The 23,849-nt window shown below is 42.7% G+C and overlaps 1 protein-coding gene across 1 annotated transcript; it reads left to right on the top strand.

Moving 5' to 3' along the window:
- Window positions 1-205: 205 nt before the first annotated feature.
- Window positions 206-23,465, top strand: LOC120508992 (tropomodulin-2). Its single transcript, XM_039723155.1, has 9 exons — window positions 206-437; window positions 2,408-2,564; window positions 13,124-13,246; window positions 14,323-14,409; window positions 17,010-17,140; window positions 17,722-17,829; window positions 18,104-18,247; window positions 18,573-18,717; window positions 20,044-23,465. Exons 1-9 carry the CDS (start codon window positions 312-314, stop codon window positions 20,076-20,078), a joined length of 1,056 nt encoding a protein of 351 aa, XP_039579089.1. The 5' UTR covers window positions 206-311; the 3' UTR covers window positions 20,079-23,465.
- The last annotated feature ends 384 nt before the right edge of the window (window positions 23,466-23,849 follow it).

Raw genomic sequence — 23,849 nt, forward strand, 5'->3', positions numbered from 1 at the left:
CTAATATTTTCCTTATCTCTGTCTGGAAGCTGCTCTTTGCTGTGCCCCAGCTTTACTGAACCTGTCCTTACTATTCCATGGCTGCTCTGCCCAGGACGTCCCACACCCCCTGTGCTGTGCCAGGACATCCTGCTGCTTTGTTTTCATTGCTAAGTGTCACTGTGACCCTCAGCTTTCCAGGACTCTCAGCGCAATGGAGATGCTCACAATGCTTTATTGTTAGCAGGGAGCGTGGCTGCAGGAGCTGGGCACCCCTGCATGGTTGGAACCCTGAGCAGCAGCAGCAGCAGCAGAGCACAGCAGCAGGAGCCATGTCTCTGCCCTTCCGAAAGGAGCTGGAGAAGTACAAGAATATCAACGAAGATGAAATACTCAGCAAGCTCTCAGAGGATGAACTGAAGCAGCTAGAACACGTTCTCGATGACCTTGATCCTGAGGTGAGTGATGATAATTGCAGCACTGCCTGTTAGAAATGCCACACACTGCAGTGTTTTTATTTGTGTTTTGTTGCAGTAGGGACAGTGAACCTTAAAGTATGAGCAGCTCAGCTACATTTTGGTTGTATTCCTGCTGGGATGTGCTACTTTTCTAAAAGTCACTGTGCTCTTGGTCTATCCCATGTCTATTTAGACATGAGCTTGTCTGCAATCTAAATATTTAATCATGTTGGCACACTGCAGCACAATGAGAAGCTTTCTATGGCTCCTATTTCTGAGCACAGCAGTAAACAAACATAACCTGTGTTTATGGAGATCAGGTCTTTTGAACTTATGAAATCTGTTGACCGTGTCGTTCAGCACATATGTTTTTACTTGAAGAGAACATATTTGGAATGATCAAGAAAAACAGGATTCAGCTACACAACTGTCATTTTCCAGAGAGTAGGAATAACTGAGATATAATAACTATATATATAATTATTATATCTCAAATATAATAACTATATATATAGTTTATATGTGTGTATATATGTATATAAAATATATATAATAGTTGAGAAATTCTTGCAAAGAATTTGAAGAGTCTGAGTACCACTTGATCCTACAATAATGAGGTTACAGTCACAAGTGTGCAGGGAATTGTGACTGTATCTACCCAAAAATATTCAAACTGATGTAGGAATTTGAAAACTGGCAGGTAAAATGGCAGATAAAATATTCTGTCTGGAGGCAAAATGAATTTGGAGAAACACAATAGATTTTTAGCTTCTAATTCTACAGCACCAGTTTGTCTTCAATTTAAGGAGCACTTCAGTGTTCTCTCCCACCCTGTTGCCATTCCCACACTGCTACCACTCCTACATTTTTTGGTATTATCAAGTATCTGGCGTCTCAAATGGAGACACAGAATTTAAGAGACATCTTCAGTGTTCTCTCCCACCGTGTTGCCACTTCCCACACTGCTACCACTTCTACATTTTTTGGTATTATCAAGTATCTGGCGTCTCAAATGGAGACACAGAAAACCATTAAAAAGCAACACCAACCAACCCAATAATTCAGGCCATGGTGCATTTGTATTTATGCTACATATGTGAAATGAATTTGGAGCACTCTGGGCACATTTGTGCATGCCTTGGGTTCACTGGATGTGCTCAGAGTGCACAGAATTCCTTCTGTATTTGCCATGGATCACATTTACTGTGCATGTTCTGGCCAGTGAGGAGATGTTTCTGAAGTACTCTGGGGCACCTTCAACACCTTGGCATTATTGCATGTGCACTGCAAGTTCCACCTACCTGCATTTCTTCCTGGGGTTTCCTGGACTAACGTGGGGGCCTTATGCATATTCCTGTGTTAGAGGATGCAGGTGAAATCACAGGATCCCACAGCTACGTGTTGAAAGTGGGAGTTATCTGCTTGCTTCCTCATACTCTGAATAGCTGAAGTGTACCTCGTTCACCAGTCTCTTTAGTGCATGCCATTCATTTCTGAAGTCTGAGAGACATCTGCTTTAGAACGAAAGGAATTTGTTTTTTCAGTGAGAGAAAAATGGTGAGGAAAAAGTAAAGGAAATCTACAGAAAACATATCCTGGTTTATCTACCTGGACTGCAAACTGTGGTTATAATGACCTTGCTTAGTTCTTTGGTGCTCTGCCTGTGAATAAGGTTAACAAACATTAGTGGGCAGTAGGTGGAGAACACTGAACGATGTGCTGGGTTTCGTGATTACGATAGTTCTTTGGTGCTCTGCCTGTGAATATGGTTAATACAAACATTAGTGGGCAGTAAGTGGAGAACACTGAACGATGTGCTGGGTTTCGTGATTACGTTTGGGTAATGTGTGTTACTGCTGTCACCCAAGAGCATTGTGCAAAGAATGATTTCACTTGAAACCCACTGAGATGAGGTGTGGAGCACTGTGTGCAGCTGCCTGCTGTCCTTCCCCTGCCCCTCTCTCTCACAGAATGCCCTGCTTCCAGCGGGATTTCGGCAGAAGGACCAGACCACGAAAGCTGCCACGGGCCCCTTCGACAGAGAGCGCCTGCTCTCCTACCTGGAGAAGCAAGCTCTGGAGCACAAGGACAGAGAAGACTTCGTACCCTTCACAGGGGAAAAGAAAGGTACTGCCATGCTGGTGTTGGCTCTGGGGAGCAGACGGACTGGCAGAGTGCCTGGTGCCTGCCTGCTCTGTGCAGCGTGCTGGGACTCCAGAGCTCAGGGCTCTGACAGCGCAGGGCGAGGCTCAGTCAGAGCTGGAGCTGCTGCAGCAGGAGGTGGAGGGGGGTTTAGCTGCTTAGTGCCTGTCCCACTGCTCTGGAGTCCCACGGCAGCTCTGTGGCCTGTCCCGTGGCAGCTCCATGGTCTGTGGTGGGTTATTGGCCTGTGGGGGTACAGGAGCCCCAGCCCAGCACAGGGCTCAGGCAGCAGCTCTTGCTCAGCCAGTGCCTCTGGGTGCACTCGAGCACAAAGGTGCCCTCAGCAGCCCCACAGGGACTGCTCCCTGTTCAGCATTAGGGGTATTGCAGTGGGGGAGGCGTTCAGGAGGAAACACATGAATGCCTTTCTGAGTGAATCTTGCCCACAAATGCTGCATGTAACAGCTCAGGGAATACAGTTACAAAAAATGAGTATTTTTCCACTCATTTACCATCACATCTGGCAATGCTATTCATGCAGACACTTTCCCTGCTACCCTTGTCGTACAGCTACAGGAATAAAAAGGGGAAAAACAGGAAAACCTAATTCTAATAATTTAAGCACTGGTAGGATAACCTCAGGGCAGGAACAGTCATAATTTAAACAAACAATATTCCTTTGGTGCCACTAGCTCCTTTTCCCTGTATATAAAAAGTGGACAAAAATGCTGGCCTCAGGCAACCCCTTCATTCAAGAAGGAACTTCCTATGTCTGGGTCCATTTCTGGCTGTGTAATGGATTTGCCATTATTTCAGTGGAATCTGCTTAGGGGAAAGCAGATACTTCAAGAGAGTCAAAGGCAGCATATTTTACATTATGTACCATTACCAAAGATGTAAAATGTTATTTATATAACATTTCATAGGTCAGGAGTTGTTACTATCACTACACAGTGTTCTCAGTCATTGAAACAATGATTTCAGACAAATGAGACATTTTTCAGCTAGATCAGATCAATGTGTCATTTTACCATGCAGCATATTCTTTAACCTACTTTTTTCCCCATCAAAATGCCCACATCGTGCTCTTCACAGGGCTGATGGTGAGCCCACTGCCATGCAGTGACAGGGCAGAGATCCTGCCAGTAGCAGGAGAGGTCAAGCACACTCTGTGCAGGAAGGAAAGCACTTTACTGTAGTATGGATTAATTACCAATTGTTTTCAGTCTCCTACACACTGCTGGGTCAGAGCAGGACAAGTCACTGCCTGCAGGCCCCTAGGTATTTATACCAACACCTTCAGTCATGTCTCACCTTACTGATATTTACAGAGTTAAGATTAAGATTTTGCAGTTTTCATGTAGTTATATCTGAGATCTCCAAATGAGTCTGAAACACCAGTGCACAAACCCCAGCAGTGTATGGAAGGGTGTATTCCCACAGGACTGGCCCTTGATCTGTGCACAGTGAGTCCCTGTATTGTCCCTGGCAGTGGTGCTGTATGGCCTGGGCTGTTTATTCCATTTCAGTTTTCTTTTGATGAAGCTGAAGCAATGTTATTCCTGCATTTGCTTCCAGATGCCCTTAAAGTGCTTATTAGTTCTGCTTATTAGTTCCTGGTGTCTCTGGTGTGGAAATACCACTGCTTTGCAAACACAACCAGCCACACATTTCACTTCCCCCTGAGCACAGAGTGAATGCAGCCCTCCTAGCATTTAAAGCTGTTCTTAATTTGGCTTTTGATTCACTGTGTTCATTTGCTTCAAAATTACAATTTCAAGAATTATTAAAATTATGAGGTAATGACAGTGTTTAAGGCTACAGGAATTATTCCCTTAATTTCCTCTTAGTACAATACAAATTCATGACAAAATCCTCAGTATCAGCTTTAGCAGATTAAGTCAAATGAAAACAACCATGTGTTCTGTGATTCCTGCAGTCATTTTACAATTATAATCTAAACACACAGAATTATACTACATTTTCTTTGAAGTCAGAGGCCAAAGGCTATGAAAATACCCTTTGTTTCTTTGTTGGTTAGAAATAACTGAATTAATCTGAGATCTGATGAGGTCCAGTACCTTGACAATTCAGAACTGATGGGCTGCACAGTGTCATTCTTGTGCTGCTTTAGGGGAACTGATTTTGAGAACAAAGTTGTTTATTTTGAGCTTGGCATATCCAGAATTGGTACTGGAGTGTGAGTCCTGCTGCCCCTCTGTGGCTTGGCTGGAGGTGTCCTACAGAAACACCACCAGACTTCCAGCAGGGCAGAAGCTGAGCCTTATAAAATATAACTGAAATCTCCATCTGCCACATGCTCTGGAATCCTCCCATGGGGTGTATGAGAAACCTGCTAATTGGTAAAATGTGATGAATGTTCTACAAAGTCCATGTGTGGCTATTTCTGGATCTTAGAATCTATGCTTGTAACTGCAGTGTCACTCATTTTGACACTCTCAATTGAAAAAAAAAATAACAACAGGATGGCTGTGTTAAAACATAAATTACTTGGTTTACACTTATAAGAAGATATTTCCCATGCAAGGAAACAAAGCAATCCTGAAAGACATTTTCAAATCTGATACTACGTGCTAGATGCTTTAATTGGAGAATAATTAGTATTCTTCCAAAGCTCAGTAATTAGTTCAGGAAAAATAATTTAAATTTCTAAAATGCATCCTTCAGAAGAATTCTAAAGAAGGATATCTCTTGAGGAAAATCTTATTTCTCATCTTTTGCATGTTGATGGTCTCTAAGATGAGTTTACAGATTGGTAAATATTTATATGATTATATTATATAGGTTTCTGTTAAATTATTTGTTTATACTCTAAATGCATTGTAATGTAGCCATGCTGTAAATAATTCCAAATTAATTTGATGCTACTTCTGCTAGTTAAAAATTAAATTCTCAAGCAACTCTAAAATCCAGTTGTGTATATTTGGGAGTAATTGATGCCAATTTTGTTATTTATGACCTAAGAATATTTGTGTGTGAGTAGGATTAGAGTATGTCAAGTGTTGTTTGAACTTTTGTCAGTGTTTTGTACTATGATATTTGTCTTCCACTGGCAAAGCATTTAGCTTTTCAAATTTAGGAAGTGGGATACTTCTACTGAATGTAAAGTGACATTTCTACCAGTTCTTACAGTTATCATACAAAGCTAAAACTTGGAAATTCACTGATGAGCTGAAAAGAAGGTGGCATTTAAAATATCCTCCTTCCAGACCTGTGTCTGTGGCACACGATGATTTTTATTTACTGTGACTGCCTCTCTTTTTTTTGTTGTTAATATTTTATTAGAGAGTTCTTGACCCAGAAGCAGTACCAAGCAGCTGCTGAAGGACAAAAACTCAGTTGCCTGTGTTGGTCTCTGTATGCTGAGCAACCATAAGGTTTTGATTGTCCTAGAAAACAAGCTAAACCAAATTCCAGAGCTGACAGGGATATGCAGAATGGCTAAAACACAGGAAGTGTTAAATATGAGCCCAAGACAGGGGGGAGCTGATTATGCAGGGAATTGCCTTGTTTTTGATTGTAATTGTGGTTTCAGGAGGTTGGAGATGTTTGGCAAAACCAATCAAACGTATGGAATGCATTAGGGTTTTGGACCTCTGCCATATTGCAGCTTGGTAATGTACTGCATTAATTGCTGTACAGAAAGGATTTAAGCCTGTATGGGACAGATCTCAGATTTCAGTGGAGACCCAAGGTTTGCTGGAACCAGGGCTGAAATGATCACAGGCTCACGCCCAAAGCTGGCCACTGAGAAATGTTTTCAGACTGTTTTACCCACATCCTCCCTAATGCACGTCAGGGCTGGGCACTGATTGTGTGGTTTGAAATGATCTGGTGGCTTTCAGGAGCTCTTGTGCCACACAGATGTCTGTTATTAATGGGCAGTGTAGGTGAAGAGTAAGGGCTGATAACTGGGGCCATGGTGATGGGCAGTTTGTGTTTATTTTGTGTATTTTGGATTTGTTCCTACTTAGGATAGATGTTCTAGAAATCCTTATATAGAACCTGATGGTCTGTGGAAGTTCCTTAGGGTTGTACTTAAGTACAGTTGACCCACTGTTCTTAACACATGTAGCTGGGTCTGGTGGTTATCAGACTTCCATCACTTCCATGTGAAGTATCATTTTCAAGTTCATGAATGACCCAGGAATAAAAAGAAATGGTGGGGAACATGAGGGGCAGTGCATACACAAAGTATTGCAGAGCTCTGTCAGTGCTGTTTTCTCTGCAGTCTGTGCTTCAGTCTGACCTCAGTTAGGAGCTGAGTCCTGCTGTGGCGCAGACATCAACTGGTAACAGCATTTCTGCTTTGTTGAGGGCTTCTCTGAACTGTGTGGTACTAATGAAACACAATTTTAAAAAGTTCTTCTGTTGTGAAATGTCATTAGCTATGAAAGGTTGCTTTAAGGATTGCTGTTTCAACCCTTCACCACTGTCCCTGTTTTCTACACAGTCTTCTGCTCCTTGCCAAACCATTTCATTTTGGATCCGATCCAGTTCTCATCAAAGTCATGGAAAAACTCCAGTGGATTGGGCTATTATTATTTGTGACTGGAAAGGGAAGAGAAACATGCTTGTATGTGATTAAATACTAACATTTTCAGCTGATAGATAAAAGGGAAAGGGAAGAAAGTACCAGAGAACTTTTGGCCAAAACAGTGTTTTCAGTTTCCCTGGCAGAGACCATCTGTGTTGGTCAGCATGTGGTGCTGTGCCAAGCAGAGTATCAATACACAGCACCAGTAATAAGGACAGTCATTTTCAGAAGGTCAGAGTATTAGAGTAGATGCTAATGAGTTCCAGTTCTAACAGACTGCTTTCAAAAGTCAGGGTTTAATATAGAGACTCAGTATCTTCCTTGGATTGACATGGCAGTCATTTCACCCCCAATGCCTAAATGGTTTGTTTAAATTTTTGCCACCTTTTTCCTATTCTTTAGGGCTTAAATTTAGAGCTGATGTTTGTCTCTGAAGGCATTGAAAGCGTTGCAGTTGCTGACAGTAATGCCTGTGGCCAGTGCCTTTCACTGCTTGCTTTTCTAAGACTCTCTTTTAGTCGCTCATGACTTTGCCAAAGTTGCACAGTTCACAGTGAAATTTCCCATGCTGAGAGGCTGCCTCGAGTTGAATTTTTGGAAAGTGTCAGCAAAAAGGACTTAGCTGCTTCCAAGAACAAGATTAGGAGAAAACACATTGTTTTATCCATCTAGAGTAAATTTTTCCAGCTGTTTTTTTTAATGACCTGCAGTGCCTCTGTGCTTTGAAGAGAAGACTTGAAATGAAATCCCCAGGGAAATATACTCAAGTCTGGCATCCTCAAAATATTGTGCTTTCTTGTACATCCAGTTTGTTGTAGCATTCTCCAAGCATTCCCCCTGCAGTGAGTGTTGCTCAGAGCTCCTGCCTGCCTGTGCAGGGTGCCCAGAGGGACCTGGCATGGCCGGGCTCTCAGGATGCTCTTGAAATTCCTCATCTGAGAGGCCCCTGGCACATGGGACCAAGGGCAGGGAGACTCCCTCCTGCTCTGACAGAGCTCCCCCCCCTTTGTAAGGGCACTGTAAAGGAGAAAAAAGAGTAAAGAGCCAGCAGAGAGGCTGGGGCAGAGAGGTGGAGTGGGGGGTTTGAGGAGCTGTATGAATATTCCAGGATGAAGGATTAGATGTGGCAGCTCTGGGGAGAGGAGCTGTAGAGAAGAGCAGTGGTAAGGAAGGGAGGGCAGAAGAAGAGGTGGTGGGAAGGGTCAGGACTCAAAGGGGATGGGAAAGGCACAAGGGGCAATGAGGGGAGGAAAAGAGCAGAAGAATGTGTTGGATGGGAGAAAAGAGGCCAGAAAGGAGCATAACTAGTGTGGTATTCAGCTCTGCCCATGTTTCAGAGGTCTTTGATGTCCAGGAGGACCTGAAGTGCAGTGGCACAGTTTGAGTTTCTTCCTCCTCTAGCACCATTCCACATCAGACATAAGAGCTTTCTGCTCTTATGAGTGATGTAATGCAGGAGGTGATGCAGAGGACTGCCCTAGGGCTGCATCCTGACTTGTGATAATCCATGTGAGGGTCTGAAGAAATTCTGGGCTTCCTTCTGTTTTAAAAAAGTACAGGTTGGCTTTTGTTTATTTTTGTTTGAGCAAGCATACTTTCCAGGAGAGTTCTTTGGAGGGTATTGCTGCAGTGGCAGAATCCCAGCATGCTGATCAAAGTCAAGGGCACTGGTGCAACTTAAGTTCACTTTTTGTCTTTATGCACAGTAGATTTAACAACTTTGGAATGCTTATCTTTGCAGCCTTCCTCTTCCATTGTCATAATTTTTAAGGCATAGGATATGCTGACACTAATCCAAGAGCAACAGAACAACAACAATTATGATTCTGCATTTTTATTTTATACTGGTGTTCAGCTTCATGCTTACTTGAACTTGGCTTCTGTGTTTCCTTCTTCATAATATAAATTTATCCTTGGTAAGAACTAATTTAGCTCCATTTTTATAGAATATTTGTAGGGAGGTTTTTAAGAAAGTGTCAACAGAAAAGAATAGTGTAAAATGAAAAAAGTGAATCAGGTGCCTGTGATTTATGGAAGGCAGGTTTCCAGGATTACTGAATTTCACTCCCAAGGTCTGTGCAGCATTCTGTAATTGAGGGCAAACAGGCACTCACTGTACTCAGTGATTCATTGAGAAGTCAGGAGTAGTAAGTGTAACCAGGTATTTTCTTGAAAATACAATAATCTGAGCTACACTATATAGGAAAAGAAAGTACATTATTGTTTTACAATTATGGCAGAAAATACATTTGTATTATAAAATATCTTTAAAAAATCCTCCCATAGATGTGTATATGGTAGTTAATTATGACTGTATGAGAAGGTGGAGATCTCATTTCCTTGCTTTACTCTGACATTGCTTTAATGGGGGCATTTGCACAATGCAGGAAAAGAGACCTGGCTGACCAAGTGGCAAAATGAGATCTATGACTGTTCCCAGTGATTTTTTTTTAATTGAGAATTTGCTTTCCTTTTACCTTAGTCCACATTTCTGTGTCTCTCTGTAGTGCTTTCCTCTGAATCCTTCTTCCCTCTGGCTGTCAATGGATTTTGTTTCTGTAGCCTCTTTTGAGGAAAACCATATCCTATTTCAGTTTCAATAGAAGTCTCATTTGTGCAGTGGGTGAAAAGGAGTAGGTCTGCTGTTAAACTGAGCCAAGACTCACTGCACTCACACTCAGCAAGTCCCTGTTTTTAATCAGCTGCCTCAGCCATCACCCAGGTCACCCCAGACACTTTTGGCCCAGTTTGGCCAAAAGAAGGGGAGAATTGCAGTGATGCACACTTAAAATTTCACACTGAAAGAAAGCACTGGGGATTCCACACACTTTGGGTTTCTATGCTTGTGTAAAATAAAATTATATTTTACTTCAGTTAAACAAAAAAATATATTCTTATACAGAAGTGTGGTTATTTTTGTCTTGTTAAGAACAAAGTAGCTCAAGTTATGCATAAACAGAACTTTTGTCACTGTGTTTTTCATTGGTAGAAGGTTAAGCTATTACTGTTAAGACTTAGCACAGAACATTAGCATGTTCTGGAGGCAAAATATAACGCAGCCAACATTAATTACACCACATAGAATAAAGTAATAATAAAGTACCTTCTAAAACACAGTGTGAATATAAAGAAGACCAAGAGCAGCAGCCTTTCTTCATAAATCTCACTTTATAATAATAAAATGTCACTATTCCTCCAAGGCTTCTTCCAAGTTATAAATTTTAAGTTGGACCATTGAATCAAGGAAGCCACAATCCATATTTTATTTTGTCAGTGAATTCCATGATGAATGGATAATGAATTTACAATGTACAGATGTGGGACTAGGAGACACCTACTGAATCTTTAAACTCTGTCCTTAAATAATGAAGGAAAACTGGTTGACAGCTGTCTGTAAACAGACACACGGCTTTGCAGCTGGTGGACAGGTAATAAATTCCTAATAACATGCTAAATTCAGGAGTTTTTCTAACCTCCATCTGCTGTGCTACAGCATCTCTTCACAGTGGAATGTTCTTATCTAGATAGCAGTAAAATGAATGTTTTAAACACCACTGGATGCCAGCAAGGCCCACATACATTAAATATATATATTACTGTCTTTGACATGACCTTGCCCCTTTAAGTATTTCATATAACCAAGAATAGAATTTTATTTTTCTAAAAGATTTGCCGAGAATGCGTTAAATGAAACTATCATTGGGAGTCACATACACACTTAACCAGATTCAGGCTGGTATCCAAGAATTACATATGCCTGAAACAAATGTTTAAAATTGTATGTGAATAGTACAGGAAAGGTATGAGTCTCTAGAGGTTTTCATTACCCCTTGATTTCTTGCTATGCAACATACTTAACCTTCACATATCCAAAGTCCTTAAAGACCAATTAGGATAAAAACTCCCTCAGTGTCACCTGCTGAGTACTTGAAACTCACGTGGAATCACCAGTGATCTGAAAGGAAAACCCTTTCTGGACAATATTCCTCACTATTGATTGTTTACTTGGGTATTCTGGTTGATTTTGGTTTTCTAGCCTCCAGCACAGTAATGAATTTTTTCCCTTATGCCAAGCTGGCATCAAGTTAAGTCTTGGTCAGTGGTGTCTGGAAGCTGCCACCCAACACTTCAGGTTAGGTGGTAGCACACAGAGGGTCTGAAGTCTGACCACCTGTGCTGCTGCTAAATCTGGACAGCATGACTGACCTGTCTTTGCAGATGTTTCTTACCCCAGATTTCCACTTGACTTTTGTTTGATGCTGCTGGGATGGCTGTCCTTAATTGCTGTGACCTGATGCAGTCACAGTTAAAATGGTTCTTACCTTTCACCCACCAAAGGCTTTTATCTTCTTGAAGCCTTTTCTAAAAAGATTACTTACTTAAAGTATCCCATGAAAAATAAATCATACCATGGTACTGCTTTGACTTTCTGCATAACTTTCTGTCTAGTTTTGTACTCAGAAGTGGTTTAGCCTTGGTAGAAATATCTCAAAGGTAAATAATTTGAATCATGTATCAATAAACCTTGCCAATGTTTCAGAAATTTCCATTAAAATTTTTTTCTGAGCTTACTCAGGGACTTGAGTCATGAAAGCTGACAGCATAAAAATGTCTGTAGACAAACTTGTATAAAAGATATAAATGAATTGGAAGTTACTACATGAAAATGATACTTTGGACCATAATGGAGAAAAATGAAGCCACAAAAGGATGACAGTGTTGAAAAAACAGAGGCAAAACATCTGTAATTCAATACTAAATATCAGGATTACATTTATGAATGGTAACAATATGACTAATGAAGTTAAAATTAAACTATTTTAGAGACATTTCAGAAAGCCACAGGACTAGATGTAATGCTTCAAGCATTATATCTAGAGTGTAAAAAGCTGCACAAAATGAAAATTTAAAGCTGACAGTGGGCCAAAGCTGCCTGCGCCAAAGATCATCATTACACCAGGATTAATTAAAGCCTGCTTGAGAAGTAGTTGTTAGGGACAAGGTGAGGGGAACTATGGCACAGTGGACAGTAGATCATGGGAATTCCCTCAATTATTGGAGCAGTGGCAGTGCCTGTTGCCTGGGGATCATCCAGTTCTGCAGTGACTGCAGGGGCTGGCCAGGAAAGCTGAGTGGGAAAAGCCCAGCAGTGCTGGAGACTGAGTGCAGCTCCAGCTCTGACTTAGAGGGCCCCACTCCAAGCATTTGCAGTTACATCATCAGTAACTGAGGTTAACCATCATAGCAGCCTGAAGGAGTACTGGAACTTGTGTTGTTCCTGGATTTATCCTGCATTTTCCTCATTTCAGCAGACAGGCCAGTGACCTCAGTCTTGGGGGAATATTGCATGGAAACATATCTGCAAACCCAAAGGTATCAGTAGGATACAGAGAGAAACAAATATGCCAGGAGTCTTTCTGGGGCAACATGTGGTTCAGTTCAGACCTTTCAGGCACAAATGATCAGGATAAGGCTATTTATGTGAATGATCATCAGGAGACACAGAGGGAAAATACTCTGGAGAGGCTGGGAATTAAACTGAGTTACTGGAAGAGAACAGGGTTGCTGAGCTTTCAGGATCATGTATGGAAGTTCATAAACTGAAGGATTCTTGCAGTAGGATGGTTTTAACTGCTCCTAGTGCCTCATTTAAATATAAGGATGAAATTTCTGCAAGCTTTTTGTGTAGGCCTGATTCTGCCTATTTAAGGACACAGGACCTTCAGAAAAATCCCAGCTGGGACTCCTCCTGAGAGAAAATTCCTAAAATAACAATCACCAACACAGAGCAGTAATCTGCACCTTTTATTTTTAGACTTATTAAGATCCTGGTATGGAGGATAACATCAAGTGAGAAAGAGAAAAACACACATGTGATAATATTTCCAAGCAGTTCCACTGTCACAGACCTATTCCTCTGCTGCCAGGAGGCAAAGAAGTTGTTCCAATAATTCATTACTCACTCTGGCTTTTTTCCTTATCTTAGGAAAAATATTTATCCCTAAAGAAAAGCCTGTAGAGACCCGCACAGAAGAGAAGGTGACCCTGGATCCAGAGCTAGAAGAGGCCCTGGCCAGTGCTTCCGACACCGAGCTCTATGACCTTGCAGGTTAGAAAACATGCAGATATGATCTCCCACATGCCCAGCTCTTCTCTGGCCACACCTGCCACCAGGAGTGTCTCATGATGACCCCTCAAGCCCCTGGTGCTGCTCTGATGGGTGGCCATGCCGTGGGCCACACGTTGCCCAGGGTGATTGAAGTGACTCGACAGCTGCTGCATTTCTGACTTCTCTGCTTAAAGCTGATGTGTCAGGCCAGGGGGGAGGAGGGAGCAGCTCATGTGATTTGGGGAAGGGAAGGGTGGGCACTGGACTGCAGGCTGGGGAGCTGGCACTGCAATGGAAGTGACTGATCCCACTGTATCCACATTGTTTGTAGCATACTACAGCTACCTCCTCTCAGCTCTGACATCCCAATAGCCAGATGAACTTGTTACAGCATGCAGTGTATAAAGATCCTGAATCCATGAGGAAATTTGGAATCTAACTCCTTGAATGAGAAAATTGGTTGCCAGGTGATTAGACCTGGGTATCTTCACCACTTCTGGTTATTTTCCAAGCCCATTAGTATCAATGTGCTTCCACTGGAAACCCTGGTGGGAATGCCAATGCATTCAGCTCATCACATGTGCAGTGAAATTCTCAGATACACCAAACAACAGAACATATAAGTAATAAGAAGTTCAGATTGTGCATTGGGGAAGAAAAGTGATTAGGAGTGTAGCACTGGAACAATTTTCCCAAAGAGTTGTGGGGTTTCCATCCCTGGGTGTTTCAGATCCCAGCAGACAAAGCCATGGCTGACCTCATTAATGCTGGCAGCACTCCTGCCTGGGGGAGAGGCTGGACAAGATGACCCACAGTGGTTCCTTCCAGCTGGCACTGCTGGGATATGCATTCTACATTGACTCAATTGTTCAAAAATCTATACTGAAAGTGTCTGTATCTCCAGAATTTGGAGCCCAAAAGACTCTCCCTACAAGCAGGCATGACGCACACAGTTAACATTTTATAAAGGGGGTTTTGTTTGGGGAACTAAACTACAGTTTGTAGCAGATACTTTCCTGCAGTCTGTGTTCCTGTCACTAACATTGTATCCTCTTGCTGGTGCTTACACATTTCAGCTGTTCTTGGAGTGCACAACATGGTCAACAACCCAAAATTCGATGAAGCAGGAGCCCGTGGCAAAGATGGAAAAGGAATTGTGAGAAGTAAGCCAGCAGATTTCTCTTGTGGGCTGCATGTTGTCTTTGGGGACTCCTACAGCTGTAGGTGGGGTCTGTTGGTCTAATTTAGTGTCGTGTAACTGGAGCTAACTTTGATTGATCTAATTCACCATGAAAGGTGACTTTTTAAAAGTAAATATGATCTTAAAATTCATTGTAATAACAACAGTAGTATACAAACAGATCATTCCTAAGGAAATTTGTTTTTGTAGAGAGCAGTATCTGGCTCTGCAGAGGTGTTTGAAGGAGTGGGAGTATTTAAGAGGCCAAAACATATAAATTTCCATTCCATTTCAGTTTAGGCATCAGGCAGAAGACAGAGTGAGCTATAGCTAAGAATTGGCCACAGTTCAGGCCAGGCCATCCTGTCCCAGGTTCCTGCATTTACACACCTGAAAAATTACTTGCAACCACTGGGCTCAAACGTGACAGAATCCCTGAATTCACAGGGAGGCAAAGGCTGCCTGGATGTGCTCCTGCCCCAGGCACTCCCTGTGATCTCCCACCTGCACCTGGCTCCTGTGGCAGTGGTGCAGAGTGCCTGTTCTGTGGCTCCCCAGGGACACAGGAAATGGAATCATTCTGGAAATCCCCCAAGAGAAACAGCTGTAGTTACTAAAAACAAATCCAGAAATGTTTGCACTAAGTAAACAGACCTTTGGTGGATCTGATCTTAGCTCAGCAGCCCACAGGAGGCTGGATGGGACAAATGGGTGCATCTGAATTCCAAGCTTTTCTTGAGACCTGCCAAGCCTTGATCCAGAGCTTGTCACCTCCAGGCCCTGGGATATCTAGTGGGCTAAACTTTACTTTTTAAGACAAAACTGTGGAATGCCTTTTCCTAGGGAAACAGTAGTAAAAAAATGTTTCTTCTTCTCAGGCCATGAGAACAGCAGCTATCTTTACCAAGGGCTTTCCTTTCCATCTTCCATTGCTAAAGGGGAGGTGGGAAGTAGACAGGACACCATGTCACTTCATTTTTCTCAGGATACAGCTGCCCTGCAAGCCTTCCCAGTGGGGCCCTGTGTGAGCTGCCATTTATCTCATAACAGGCAACTGCATGCATTACTAATCCTCATAGATTTCAGAATATTTTTGTTGTACGAAGTCAAAAAGTCAGCTATGTGAGTCAGCTAAACTATGCTCCAATCACAGACCTACAACCAGAAAATCACTGTATTCTTTGGTCCAAAAGCAATACCTTTCCTTAGCCAAGTGAAATGCTTCAGTAAAAGTCTGCTCATCAATGTGGCAAAACAACACCATGATTAAAGAAACAAGAAAAACTCATGGAAAGCAACAAGAAGCAGAAAATGAAAATTCCTCCTAGCTCTAGACTGAGTACACTGTGATGTCTAACCTGAGGACAGGATGCTTGTGTCTCCCCTGCTCCCAGTCTGGCAGGGTGCTGCCACAAGTGCAAAAAACTATTTGCTTTTTAAATTTACTTTCTATCCTTGCATCCAAGGTGATTCTCTAAAGGTAGTTTTCAATTCCCAGCTCCCTAGAAAGGCTGAAGTGTCATCAGGGATATCTGAGGTCTCTCAGGGAATTAGTATAAAAAAAAAGGCTTGGCATCAAAGGCAGCAGAGTGAAAACCAGCTCAAGACTTGTCTGTGACCATCTCTACTATGAGTATGAGTTCTAAATAAGATGTGGTTTTCTTTTGGCCCATGATATGGCATGAACTTTTACCCATTGCAAGGAACAGAAATGTGTAGTACACTGAGATTTGAACACAAGTCTTCAAGACCTCTCCCTGTCTGCAGCATAAAATAAAAGGATTCAAACATACTTGTGGTCACATATTCCTTTCTTGCTTCTAGTGGCTTGGGCAGTCAGGGTTAATAAATTAATCTCCATAACTCTGTGCATGGGAATTAGAAGTACTAATTGTGTTCTAAGCTATGATTTTTATGCCTCTCTGAGAATATTTATAGCTCATAGCTTCCAGCACTAAATACCATAGTTCTTTGGAACATGACTACTCAAAGATTTCATAAATCTTGGTGCTGGCAGATAGACTTACTTTTCATGCTTTGATAGTTTTATTATTTTAAAAGTGCAGATGTTGCAATTTTACAAGAGCTAATTGAATTTATAGTAAGGCTGATAGTATCAGCTGAGAGGAGGAAACTGAGGGGCCTCTTGCTCATGCTGCTTTATGTAGCACAGTCTATTCAGAGGTGCAGGGACATTTTCTCACTAATATAGTGGGCAAGTTCTGAGCACACATTTCTTTACAGATGTTAGACAAAGTACAAAGCAGCCCTTGCACTAGATCACATCCCAAACAATACTCTTCAAAGCTGCTTTGGCTCCAATTAATTGTACAGGGGTTTTGTATATAAAGGAGGAGTTTGCCCTTGATAATGCTGCCCATCCTCCCTGACCTCAGCCTCCAGTGGCAGCTCTGGGTGCACAGAGCATGGCAGGGATAAGGGGGATAATACTCCTGCTTGCAGGTTTTGTGGTTCTCATAAACCCTTCCTGGATTGCTGCTGTACAAACCTAAGTGGGAATGGAACAGCCAGAGTGATGGTGCCTGTTCCTTGGCTGACATCTCATGAGATTTTGTGTTGCAGATGTGGTGAAAGGTGAAAAGGTCAAGCCCATCTTTGAGGAGCCACCTAATCCAACCAATGTGGAAGCAAGTTTACAAAGGATAAAGGCAAATGATCCTGGTCTCACAGAAGTTAATCTCAACAACATAAAGGTAGATGCTGTGGTTTTGTCCATGTCATCATAGGAAGATTTATTCAACTACTTCTAAAGCCTGTGCCTTTTATCCTCAAATTTTGTCTCTCTTACTGTTCAGAAAAAGCAGGACGCTCAGGGAAGGGGTGGGGAAAGGACTGTTGTAGTGTCTCCAAGGTCATCAATTCCCGATACTGAATTAAATGCTGATTAAGTGCCCAGGGGGTGACTCCCTTTGGCTGCCTTTCTCAGCAGATTGTGAAGGAAGATATCCCATGGGTACTATGTACTCATCACTGGCCAAATTCAATTAGCCCTCACAGGCAGGAGGAGGAGGAGCTGGCACTGGAGACTGAAGAACTGGCAGAGGAGTAGCAAGTGGCTCAGCAAGGGTCCTGTGCTGGCCTTGGTGTGACCCAGTTCTGGGCAGTGCTGGCATCGCGGGCAGCACCAGCCTCTGGGGCCACTGTGCCCACCCTGACACACTCCTAAAAGCTGCAGGGGTGTTCACTGTGCTTGTTCATCAATCAGTTCATCAATCAATTAAAATCAGCAGTGTGATTGGCTTTCCTAATTACTGGATTTGTCTTTTTACCCTAGAATATTCCTATTCCAACACTGAAAGAATTTGCAAAAGCTCTGGAATCCAACACACATGTGAAGACATTCAGTCTTGCAGCTACTCGAAGCAATGACCCCGTAGCAATTGTAAGTTTTAACATCACTGGGAAAAAAAAAAAAAAACGCAACTAATTTTAAGTAGGTCCATGTCTGCTTTAGGATACATTCTTTATTTTCCCTTGCAGGAATTCCCTATGGCTATGAAAAGTAGAAATTTAATCTCTTCTGATCTACCTCTCCATTCTTCTAAGCGTATTCATGTTTTATTTCTTGTTGGTACTAAGCTATGTTTTGCAGATTCCCTGTTCTTCCCTGAAACTTTCTAGATGTTATCTCATGTTCCCTCTTTTTGGCCCTTCAGGCATTTGCAGATATGTTGAAAGTGAACAAAACACTGAAGAGTCTGAATGTAGAATCCAACTTCATCACTGGGACAGGGATTTTGGCACTGATTGATGCACTGAAAAAGAATGAATCCCTAACAGAGATTAAAATTGACAACCAGGTAAAGAGAGACCATTGGGGAAGTTCACTTTTGTTTCTCTTTTATATGGATTCCCAGAGGGTTCTACCAGGGGCCTCTGGCAGAGTCAAGGCAGCCTCTCTGGCTCAGTCATTCTGTAGCTCATGTCCCCAGTCAGTGCAACCAAAGAGTGGAAAACTTTTCAATAAAATACTCAAAGCCAAATACAAAACCCAGGGCAAAATCTGCAGGGATGGGATTCTCTTTGTAGTTTGCAGCTCAGTACTTAAATGCAACCACTTACTTCTCTCTCATGAAAGCAAATGTTTCCTTTTCTTTTGGGGACACTTCACCACATCCCCAACAGAGGCAGCAGCTTGGGACAGCTGTAGAGATGGAGATTGCCAAGATGCTGGAGGAGAACTCCAGGATTCTCAAGTTTGGATACCAGTTCACAAAACAAGGTCCAAGAACCAGGGTAGCAGCAGCTATCACTAAAAACAATGATCTGGGTAAGATGCCGCTACATTTACTCATCGTTTCTTTGTGTGAGCCAAGCCCTGACCTTCCCAGGCACAGCTCTCCCTGTCTGTACATTCAGATGGAATTTTGACCACAGCATTCACGCTGCTCCGTGTGATGGGACATGCAAAGCTCCTCAGGCTCTAGAGCAGAAAACAGCAAAGATCTTACTGGGATTAGGAGCCACTATTTTTCTCCTGCTCCTTCTGGGAAGGGGAGTTATTTCAGCCTTTTCTACGGAGTGTCCTAGATTTCTCATTGCTCTATCAGCTGTTCTGGCCAGTAGATGGGGAGTCAAACCCATCCTGTTTTCTCAGAGGACACAGAAGTCCTGAGTTTGTTGTCCAGCCCATGATGGACCAGGCCTGCCCAGCCAAGGGAGCAAACCAGACCCTCCTGCTTTTGTGGCCAAGTACAGGCAAAGACAATAAAACCCTGCGAGTGTCACCTGAGTGTGACACGCTCTGCCCTGTGTGCTCAGTACACAGAATACAAAGGAGATGTCTGGGCAGGAGAAATTTGGAATGAGAAGAGGAAAAAAAGAAATTAAACTTAGTATTTTTTATCAGTTCTGCTTGAGACTGGGGTATCAAACCATGATGTCTTTGTGGGTTTCAGTTTGGGTTTCTCTCTGTGGGAACTAAGATATAAGTTGAGCTAAAATCTTTTTCTTTCATACATGCTTTTAGGGGGTTGAAATTTTAATTTTTAGCAATACCTAAGCATTCCAACTATATACTATTTTTCCTGACAGTGTCCCAGAAGGGTATGATATTTTTTGTGAATAGTAATGGATATCAGTTCTTCATAGTACTTCAAATTATTTAAAAAAAAAAGTGACTACTTCTTACCTATAGTATACACTGTGCAATTACAGAAGTTATTAATTTTTGATGCCTAAAGCTTAAGTAATCCAGAGCATTGCAGACTGGAGCAGACCAGTATCAATTTAGCTGGAACACTGTATCTTTTGAAAGAACAATAAAACTGTAATAAAATCTAAATGGAATCACTGGAAGGAAGTGCAGGAAGTGGTGACATTTTTAATAATCTAAAACCTTTAGCTCAGAATGTGATTTTTGTGGAAAATGTACTGATGTGAGCACTTGGTGAAATTCTACAGTCTGCGATACAAACAATGCAGTTTAGGTAGAATTATTTTGTTGAGCATTATGGTGTATATTGATTATGGCATTTGCGGGCATAATTCTTCTGAGCATTTCCCAGAAGCTCCTCCCTTCTGTGCTGTTCCATGCTGTGGGAGGGGGTGTTGGGGCTGTCAGGAAGGCAGCAATGACTCTCTCCTTGTTCCACAGTTCGGAAGAAGCGGGTGGAAGGGGAGCGGCAGTAGCCACAGCACCAGGACACCAGGCAGCACTGGAGCCACCACCACTGCAGTCCCAGAGTGCTCACTGCTCAGGAGGGATGGCACTGGAAAACTGTTACCATGGGAGTTGCTGATTTCTGTTAATGTCTCCTTTTAACCTTGAAAACAGAGCCTGCTCATTTTTAATTTTCACGGTTAATTTAATTCTTATGAGAAAGGTTCAGAGGTGGTTTGATTTTAATGAAGAAAATGGTTTGCAGTATCTGAAGCCAATATGCATCTTAACTGTGTTACTGAGCATAACATATAGTGACTCTGACCCTTATTTTAGACACTTTTTGATATGTAAAAATATGACCTTGTATATGGATAAGGGATTCTCTGCTGAAAATAGAAACTTTAGGGCCAAGTTCTGCAATGCCTTATGTTTGTGAATAATCCTTACTTATGTGTATAGTCCTGCTGAACTGAATCCTGCAATGGGCTGCTCCCAGGAGTAGAACTAGTGATGCCAGTACAGGTTTGCAGGTTCACACCCCTGAGCCTCTCTCCTGCAGGGATCTGGGCAGCTGGAACCACCTTGGAACAGCTCCTGTCTCCCTTGTTGGGTCTCCACCCGTCCAGCTCCCTGTGCAGGATCACGCCTAGACGTATAAACTTTGTCAAAGCGTACTTGTTTACATAAGCTTAGGTTAGGTGGATCATTTTGCAATGTTACACTGATGTTTTTTATTCTTACTCCACATTGTAAAATAATATTAGTGTTGCCAATCCTGTAGACGTTGAATGTTTTGGGTTTTTTTCCTAGGCCAACAAGTTTTTGTTTGCTACTAGAATGCACAGTTTACAGCCAGTGATCTTAACCTAAACAAGTATTCTGAGCAATATTTGTTTTGCTTTGAGCCATGAGTTTGACTTTTTTTAGTTCTGTATTTATGTACCTTTGTTAGCATGTTCTCAGGATCTTTTAGATGAATATTAATTAAATACTTTATCCAGGAGAGCCACTGTGCTACCAGGGAAAGACATTAAAGGGGTAGTTTTGACAGCTACATGACTGACATTTATATGCTGCAGCTGAGGTTTGTTCCTGTATCACAAGGCACATGAGTATTCGTGCCAGTGTTTATCTGAATAAGGGCAGATTTAAGCACATGCACAAATGCTTTGCTAAATCCTGGCCTTAACTTACAAGCACTCACAAAGCAGCAGCTAAACCCAATGCTCAACAGCGTTGAAATTTCAGTAAGAATTCAGTCTGATGTTTCATCTTGTGTATTTCACCATCTAAAACTACTCTCTACCAGAGTTGTATCACTGCCAACAGCTGACTGACAGCCAGAGGTTCATTTGGCTCCACGTGCACGTGCTGTGAGAGTCAAGGGACGCTCAGGTCAGATGTGTCACACACCCCAAGCTTTCAGGAAGCTGCAGAAATGCTCCTGCAGCCAGCACTGTCACCCGAGGCACACTGGCCCCTCTGAGACAGGGATGAAGCACTGCTGGCTCGGGCAGTGCCGGACACCACAGCCACTGCAGGATGCTCCTGAGCCAGCAGGGACTGCTGTGGGGCTCTGGGAGCAGAGACCTGGGGATGCCTGGCACGGCTCCCTGAGCGATGTTTTCACCTTGCTGAGCTGTGAGCTAACAGGATGAACCCTCCCTCTGTGCCTTTTGTAAGGAAATGAGAAGGTCCAAGGCAATGCTCTTCCTGTTGGATACTGGTCTTTGTATGGGGTCCAAAGTGAATAACACTCACTGAAATCCCACTTAAAATACTTGGCTAAAGCAGTCTGCTGAGCTGGGATATGAAGTGCAGTAGCCACAGTTTACTTCCCCAAGAAGTCTCTACAATTTATCTTCCTCCCAGTCTTTACAATTTCCACTTCTTCTCTTCCTCAATAAACAGAAACTTTTGCTTTGCAAGTAAAAAACAAAACACACAGGGGAGTCTTGCTAAGGTTTTCCCTGGATCCGTGCAGGATTTGCTGTGAAAAAACTTTGATCTCCCATTTTAAAAAAAATTACAAGTTCTGTAATACAGTCATAACTCTGCATGGGCTTAAATAGAATCCTTAAAAGCATTTGGATTACCAGGGGAATACTGGGCTTTACACCATGAAGTTTCATGGGTGGGAAGAATCCTCATCCACAACACCTAAAGATTATGTTACTGATAACCTCCAGTGACAGAAATCACTCTCCCCTAATTTCTTGGTTTTTTTCCTTTGATCCAGCCAAGGGAATCCCAATTATCCGTCAATTGTTTGAAGATTTTTTAATGATTGTTTTTTCTTTATTAATGAATGGTACGTATCTGTGTTCAAGGGAAACAAGTGCAATCCATTTCTAGTCTTAGCTGCCATTGACAGTGTTGGTATTTGCATGCAGCAGTCTCACAAGGATGGGCTGGTCTGACTGCTTGATGGTGTCTGCAGCATGTCCTGTATAGCTTTGCTCAGAGCCACACACGTGCTGACCCAGTCAGGTGAGTTTTGCAGCCCCAGTTTGCACCAGGACCGAGGTACCTGGCTGGGGAAGGCCCTGTGGGCTCTCCATCCCTCCATCTGCCATGCCCTCTGCACAGCCACGGTTCCTCTGCAGGAGGAGCCCCAGCCTGGAGGGGTCATCTCCAGCACCAGCCCCACCACGGGCAAGCAGACAGGGCCAGAGCTGTGCACCCCATGGCCAGGACCTGGGAGCCTGGCTCCTTCCAGCATGTGTGGGGAGAGCTCCAGTCCCTGGCTGTTTTCTGCAGGCAGCTCCCCTGCCATGGGGCTCAGTGACCAGAGATGTCTTTGTTCTGCCTCTTCTGTGTGCTCCACACAAGGCCTTGGTTGTCACCAGCCCTGAGTGTCACAGGTCAGACATCACAACAATATAAAATCTCTTGGATGCAACAACAGCACACAGTGGTGATGCTTGGAGGCATATTTTCATACTAATACAGGATTATTTAGCTGGTTAAAAATCTCTGCAACTAACATGAAGGGGGGCAGGATGTGACCAGTTAATTCATATCCTACTTTCAGACAACATCTGGCATTGTCAATGCTGAATGGGGAACAAGGACAGAAGAGTCCCTTTTTCTTAAGCAAACATTCAGGAGTAACTATTTTTGCACATTGCTTCTCGTGTTGACTGCTTCAGTTTGGTTTGTATTTTTTATACAGGTTTTTCATGGAAAAGCTCAACTTTGTGCGTGTCCTAACATCCATGTGAAGTGTAGTGTGCACTGAGGGCCATATGTGTACATGTATAAATAAATGACGATGTTAGCTCTGGAACAAAAGTAATTGCATGCGCACGGTGTGGTGCATATTACTCAAGAGGAAGAGAATTACCACGCTATGTAACAGTGACTCCCCAGCGTTGTGGTTTTTCTAAATAAACCTTCACAAAGGATTTGGATTTTGCAATTTTTCATGGGTTTGTGATTTGAATTGAGCCTCGTTGGTGCTCTGACATCAGCTTAAACTGCTTTCTCCTCTGAGGCTCTTGCAGCTTTCACTCTCCTGGATTGCACCTTCTCAGGTGGAGAGACTGGTGGTATTTCCTGTCCTCTGTTCTCCACCGTGTCTCAGAAATTTCCATGTGGCACCTCATTAGAATTTGACACCAAGACGCACCAATTTCTTCCACATTATCCCCAGTTCTAAGGTTCAAGGGGCTCAAGCGCATTGCAGAGTGCCTAAAGGCCTGGACTGAATTAATGGCATGGTTAACGTGGCCCTTAGAACCTGTGCTGATGATAAAAGAGCTGCCAAATACCCATAACTGCACAGTGCATAAGCA

The sequence above is a fragment of the Passer montanus genome, unplaced genomic scaffold (genome assembly GCF_014805655.1).
Source record: "Passer montanus isolate IOZ18808 unplaced genomic scaffold, ASM1480565v1 scaffold5, whole genome shotgun sequence".
Taxonomy (NCBI): domain Eukaryota; kingdom Metazoa; phylum Chordata; class Aves; order Passeriformes; family Passeridae; genus Passer; species Passer montanus.

Bases quoted from the DNA above. Each gene is read 5' to 3' on its own strand.
- LOC120508992 (XM_039723155.1), top strand. From the start codon at position 312: ATGTCTCTGCCCTTCCGAAAGGAGCTGGAGAAGTACAAGAATATCAAC. The intron at 2,565-13,123 runs GTACTGCCATGC...TCCTTATCTTAG, and splicing joins CTTCACAGGGGAAAAGAAAG to GAAAAATATTTATCCCTAAA. The intron at 18,718-20,043 runs GTAAGATGCCGC...CTTGTTCCACAG, and splicing joins CACTAAAAACAATGATCTGG to TTCGGAAGAAGCGGGTGGAA.